This window comes from Geospiza fortis, unplaced genomic scaffold, assembly GCF_000277835.1.
Source record: "Geospiza fortis unplaced genomic scaffold, GeoFor_1.0 scaffold98, whole genome shotgun sequence".
Lineage (NCBI taxonomy): Eukaryota > Metazoa > Chordata > Aves > Passeriformes > Thraupidae > Geospiza > Geospiza fortis.
The window spans coordinates 3,420,929-3,427,857 of NW_005054306.1; the positions used below are offsets into that span (position 1 = coordinate 3,420,929).

General features: G+C 38.5%; 1 protein-coding gene across 1 annotated transcript; it reads right to left on the reverse strand.

Moving 5' to 3' along the window:
- Positions 1 to 378: 378 nt before the first annotated feature.
- Positions 379 to 6,562, reverse strand: CD164 (CD164 molecule). The gene is made up of 4 exons (XM_031066717.1): positions 6,505 to 6,562; positions 5,654 to 5,845; positions 4,465 to 4,548; positions 379 to 3,484 (listed from the first exon to the last, which is right to left on the reverse strand). Exons 1-4 carry the CDS (start codon positions 6,560 to 6,562, stop codon positions 3,315 to 3,317), a joined length of 504 nt encoding a protein of 167 aa, XP_030922577.1. The 3' UTR covers positions 379 to 3,314.
- Between the last annotated feature and the right edge of the window lie 367 nt (positions 6,563 to 6,929).

Sequence of the window (6,929 nt, forward strand, 5' to 3'; positions counted from 1 at the left end):
AGCAGCCCCTCTTCCACCTGACATCCAGTATTACAAACTTTGCTCAGAAAGAGCAGTATTAAGCCTCACAGGTTGTTACAGGTGTAACACTTAATGCACACACTGCTCCTCTTTGGCTTTAAGCAAAAAACAAGAATTAAGCTAACATGGAAAAACATGACCTAAATGAAAATTCTTTTTGAGATAATTCCAAATCTGAATCAGTACTGTTAAATACAAAGTTAATACTGTTTTTAGGGGAACTAACTCTTCAAACCTTGCACTCTTCCTCTTTCCCTTAGTATTTCTCAATTGCCATGGGAAACAGCTCATCTCCCAGTCACCAAGCAGATATTCCTCTTGGGGATTGCTCACATTAAAGAAAATTCACAGGTAAAATTCCATTCAACAGATTTTATTTATCAATTTGGTTTTGCAATTACAACTGCTTCAGTTTTCTTCCACTGAAGACAAGATACAAACTTTTACAGCAACACTTGCAGAGAACATTCTTAAGGTAACAGCTTGATATTTGCACAAATTGGCTTCAAGAAAAAGCCAGCTAACTTGAAGAGTCACTAAGATTCAGTGCCTAAAACTGATTTAGGGGCAAATACAACTACAGATCTATGAGCTACCTTCCACTTCAAAACACAAAGCCAAGAAAAACTGCAAGTTGTTACTTCAGATTTTTTGCTGGTACACAGCACACATCAGCTGATACTGCATTTCACAAAGGAGTAATTACTTTCAACAGTGAGGCAGCCAAGTACATGGTGAAGATGTATAACCCAGCCTCCCCTCCCCACAAACAACTAAAAGGGAAACAATTCAAGCCACAACTCTGAACTGTGGAATTACACCTTGCAGGCAAGGCTAGTGAGCAAGAGGTGTGTAGTGCAGGCCTTCCAGAACGTGACTAAATTGATACAGCACAAACTTGAGTTTTTCAGATAGGCATTTGTAAATGCCAGAGATCCTGGGCTTCCTAAAGTCTTGGAAAATAGCAATTGCTGGCACCACAACAAATTTAGTAACTAAGGCAAGGTATCCCTTCTACCCTTTAAAACAAAATTTGAGGCAAACAAGTAAGCAATTTTAAGGCACTTTAAACATTATTTTTAGTTTGCTTTACCAGCATACTTTATCAGCAACCTAAATCAGGATTAGCAAAGCTCATAAATAAGCATTTCAGCAACATTTCACAGAGCAATCTCTTTGTGGCAATGTTTTCCATGCTCTGAAGTGTTCTGTAGGACTTTTCTGCAAGTTTTCCAAAAGAGCCCTTTGAGGCCAAAAGTTGTACACTAGGTGTAGTTTGCCTTGCTGAGCTGAAGGCAAACTGTCATATTTCAAAAGAGTATTTTGTTCACTTCAAAGCACAGAATACAAGCTCATGGATTTTTTTTAACAAATAAATGTAGTAAAATAGCTCTTAGATAGGGAAAGGACAGATTTAAGCGATTTCACAATAAGGCCAAGGATATATGATCTAGCTCACACACATACTGTTGCTGAAAACTGGCTGCTCACTGCTGTTTTCATAAACCTGAGCTGATTGTCTTATTTTTGTTTAGAAAACCAAAAGCTAATGAACTCAAAGATACAGTACTGGTGAGTAACCTCTGCACTTTGTAGCAATTTGAGTTTTCTATGCAGCACAATAGAAACAATGCCATTCAAACTAGAAGAACACAAGAAAGCAACACTGTACACCAAGTTTCCAACTGAAATGCACTTAATTTGCTTCATAATTCAAGTCCCACTGCCATGACTATTATCTTCTATCAAAGCTATTTTTGTATTGGGTGCCAAATTCCAGTCAAGTCAGAGCTAGTAAGACAGTACTACAGATTATCCCAAACTGATGATCATGGGATATCATCAGAAGCTATGCATTATGTGCTACCTCCACTACTTGATTTTATCTCTACTTCTATTTTTCCTGTGGGTTTGTTTTCACAGGTGCTCAAGTCAGTCTGCATTGGAGATGACGTACCTTTGATACTCAGATCACATGGCTGACCCAGCCAAGAGAGGAAAAAAAACCCCAAAAACCTGAACTATTTGGCTGAATAGATTTCCTTAACCAGTTCACTGCAAGGTGATGCAAACCTGAAGCCAGCAAGGGGAGAAGGGACAGAAAAAAGCTGTAGCCTGTGGTCCCAGGATTACAGCAATCCTGACTAGGATCAAATCAGCAGATCCTCTGAATGACCCTTAACTGCTCCCTCAGCAAGCAGACATACAGGAGGGTAATAAAGGAAAACAACAACAACTCAAGCTCCTGAAATTAATTGCAACTAGTTTTAAGAACCGTTTGAATAACAAAAACATCAGGATTTCCCAAACATCAGTATTTCAAGTATAAATGTGAGCTGTTGCCTTTTTATACAGGGAGTGAACTGAATTATATCACTGGTTTTATGGTTGGTCTTTGCAGGCCAGAACAAAAGGTAAACAAGCCAAAGCTTCGGTCCGTAGCTGAACATCGCTGTACCGTACTCCTCACTCTAAAACAAAATCACTAAGGGACAGTTATTCTAGGGAAAGTTTTCTTTAAACTGGAATGCTCAAGTCACATGTATTCTATATTCCTATGTAAAGTAAATACTTAGAAGTTTTATTTATCTTTGATATAGCTGGGACATGCTTACAGCCTACTGAAATTTAGTCTTTTAAGGCACTAATATTTATTTTCCCATTAGAGGGATTATTCCTACATCCACCCTCAACATTAATTGGAAATGGCATAGGAATTCTGTTTGGAATGAAGTATTTTATGAGGCAACTTTTATTCTTGTGTAAAAAAAAAAGAGTTATGCTATTCTGTTAAGACATTATCTAATTCTACATTTTTGTCCATCTTTCTAGCAACACACTCTAAGAGCCATAAGCTACTACAAATGCTATTTCACTCCCTGAAATCAGTCACTGATAATTCACATCTTGATAAAACTGAAGGGATACTGTATCAGTTGTTTATATTAGCCTTCAGAATAAGTAATTTTAAGATTGTCTACTGGACAGTGTTGCCACTGAATAAGAATCTCTGAACATTCTACATTTGGCATATCAAGAAAAGTCCCACATCAGCAGCCACTAAAGGAAAATAAAACAGCCATTAGAACCCATGCAGCATATTGCAAGTAATCCTGTTGAAGAGATTCATATCACTTCTTGCCAAGTATAATGTTGCAAAAATATTCATTTGAAGTCTTCTTTTAGAGATTTAAAGGATATTATGAACTGCTGTCTTCCACGAGCAACAGAAAATATTTTGGTTCAGTGAACTACAGGTGTTGGGCTACTAGTCCATTACCAAGGGGCAGGTCCTAAAGCGTGTGGTAATTTCGGTCTTTAGATCTGCAGAATTTGTACAGAAAGAAAATAACAGCCTGCAGACCCAGAACAAGGACAATTCCACCTATGAAACTTGCAGCATCAAACGTAGATTTGCGTGGAACAGGTACAGGAGCCACAGTAGTAACAGTAGTATTTGAACCTGTTAAACACCAAATTAGAAACTGTAAGTGCACAATGCTCACAACAGTTCTACAGATTTTAGTGCTGGATTCCTTGTATTAGGATTACTCAAAAAATCCAAACACCAATAAGAAAACAAAAAATAATCAAAAGTGAAGCCTGAATTTAGATTACTGGTACTGAAATTCTGATTAAACACTGTTTGTACAAGGCTAGAGCTATTTATAGACAAACTGCTCTGGACCTCAAAACTGAGCAATACCCAGCTGGACTTTATTTGTACTTCAAAAAGCCAAAGCCTCCCTCCTCTACATAGAATATATTATTGATATGCCCACATTCAAGACATATTTTCCAGTCTGGAAAACTGGAGCTCTTTGCTCCAGTTTTTTGGGGGTTTTTTTGCTTAAATTTAACACAAATTGTTATCTTCCATCTACTGTACTTTACCCCAAGAGTTAGGCTTAAAAACCAGCTGAAGTCACAAATAGAAAGCTGGAAATAACAGCCATCTGCTGATGGGTAGTTTTAAAGAGTTTTGCTTTGTGAGACTTTTTCATGAAATACTTAGGACTGACTTGGAAATAAAATACTTCAGCTTATTCCCATCACTGTAGCAAAATTTCATTTAACAAAAACAAAAAAAAACCCCATCCCATTATTATGCTGCAGAAACAAAGTATGACCTCCCAAAGACAGGGGAGTTAACAAGGGACTTTCAACCACAACATTCAAGTCATCCAGCTGATCTCATTTGATCAACGTGTTTCTGACTTTTTACATCTCACCAATTAGCTCTATTTCTCAGGCTGTATAACCTTGCTACTTGCATACATCACCTTAACAAAATTAGACTTGCCATAAAGTTAGAAGTGACAACACCAGACACACCAATACTACTTTAATGGTGTCACTTGGTGAGTCTTTCAAAATAATGCTTAGAAAGTGACACTGATTTCTGAGTAATTAACACTTTAATTATGGCAGTTGTAGCGTTACCTGCAGCAGTGGATGTGGTGGTGGTGGCTGAAGTCACGGTAGTTTTAGGCAGAGGAGCATGAGTAGTTGCATTGGTGACGTTGGCTGTTTGAGAGAAGACAGTACATACTCATCATCAACTCCAAAGCAAAGTTTGCAAGCACTGATGTTCCTATACAAATGATTTTTCCTGTTTTGCTTTAACAAGGATAACCTTTGCCCTCAGTCTGTATCCCACACAATTTAGGTGGCAAACTGCATGGCATTAAGCCAAGGTTCTGCAACAAGGATTATTTTCAAACTTGCATACTACTGTTACCCAAATACTTCAAGGTTCTCCATAGATCAGTGATTCTTTGTTCGGACAAAATGACTTTTTCTTCAAGCACTCATATAAATGCTGGTATTTGAACAAGAATCAAGAGATCTGTTTCAAGACAACTGAGAATCTGTATCAAGGCAAAGGACTTCCATTAAACTTTCATTAGAATCAGTTAGTATTAATTGTACTAAAAAAGTACCTAATTTAATACCTCTAGACAGGAGATACACTCTCTTTCTTCTCCTGTCCTCAAAACACTTAAGTGCGAATGCCATCACTGGAATAAAACCACTCACTGAAAACGAAACTGTCTCCTAAAAACTTTCATAATCAAACCATGTAAGCTGGGTCTCTGACCTCTTCCCCTCCCCTAAAGATTAGTATTACTAAAAATTAATCACTATTCCACTAGGTGCCCAGGACAAGTGTCAACATCCATGGGTTATTCAAAGCTAATCACCCTACTATACATTAGGCTGTTCTGAGCCTAATCAAGTACCAACTTGTTACCTCCCAGCTCCCTTGATTAGCAAGTTTTTAAAGATTAGGTGACTTTTTTAAAAGGAATTTCACCATAGTGATGGCAGAGAAATTTTTGAAAAAACAAACAACCGAAAAAACCCTAAACTCCTAAGAATTCATAATTAGTGGCAATTACTAATCCAACCGCCACTGAGCCAATTTTTAACAGAGAAAATGCTTCCTGCCAACATAACTAAGAGTTTTCTAAAATTCACTTCTTCCAAACATTGGAATCTTTTATGCATTCTGCACATCAGATTTTTAGTAGCCAAGCTACTACAGTGAACTTTGGAAGAAGCCCGTCTTTCCTGTTATTCACCAGTTCCTAGTTTCCTGCCGCTCTTGAGTTCAGTGCTTCTGTATTACCTATAGGAGTATGAGGTGTGGTGGCAGAACTGGCTGTGGTAGCATTGGAAGACGCCGTGGTCACATTGGAAGATGCTGTGGTGGCATTGGAAGACGCGGTGGTGGCATTGGTGGGTGTTACAGTGACATTGGAAGTAGGTGTTACAGTGACATTGGCCGCAGTAACACTGGTAGGAGGAGAAACTGTGGAAGCTATGAAAAAATAAAGTTACATTAGAGATAGTATTGAACTAAAAAACAACCCAACAAAAACATCATCAGTAGGCATAGCTTTAGGAATTTCATACAGCACTGAGTTCTGCTGTAGTTTGAGTTTGAAATTACAAAGCTTTTGAATCCACCATACTAACGTCAAAAGTTGCATGAGTGAATACATGAAAAATCTTGTCACAAGCAGCCCAATCAAGCCAGTGTTCAACTGGCAACTCAAGATTCCTCAAAGCAAACCAGAGTGAGAAGAACCCTATTGTCCAAGAAGAAACTGTGCATGCTTTACACAGGAGAGCACCAGGTATAGAGCACTGCTTCCCAGTCTCACTGAGACTGAACCTGAGTTTTAGGTAAAGCAGCCAGCTACAAATGCAGTAGAAAGCAATCAAAGTATGGGAAATAAAGACAAGAACTTGGAGAAATGCATGTACACATGCATAAAAAGGAGAGCAGAAAAAAAGTCAATCTATTTGTATTTTGATCGCAGCAGAAGCCAGCAATCTAACCAGTCCAACTGCTTTTTTACATCAATCTCAGGCCAAACATTGTTACCTTCAAAACACAACACATCCACTAACTGGATCAAGTAAGAGCTTCTCGTAATCTACAGCTTTACTGCATTAGTTTTAATTGAGACTTACTCATACAGACATCATACTCCGCAAACCCACATACAACCCACAACTCCTTCTGTTGCATGCTCTCCAGCACATTTCACATCATATCCACCCACTCCAGGCACCTAGGGGTGACCTTTCACTTTTCTCCATGAAAGGAATGCTGCTATCCACAGATCTCTGGCAGGCAGCATGCTCATTTACCTCTCAAATAACAATTACAAGTACATTAACTAACTTCAGTATTCTGACAACCTGAAGTAAGGCCATGTGGATTTGGGCTTTCTTTTGGTTATGGCTCTACTATCAGGTCAGAAAGGCTGGCACATCTCCTTTCACATAAGATATGAAAAGAACTTTGTGGGTTTGCATCTGCACTTTGTGAGGTGTGCAAGAGCTGCCCCATTCCCTTCAGGAAGGCAGCACTCAAAGCGCTTCAAGAGCTTTAT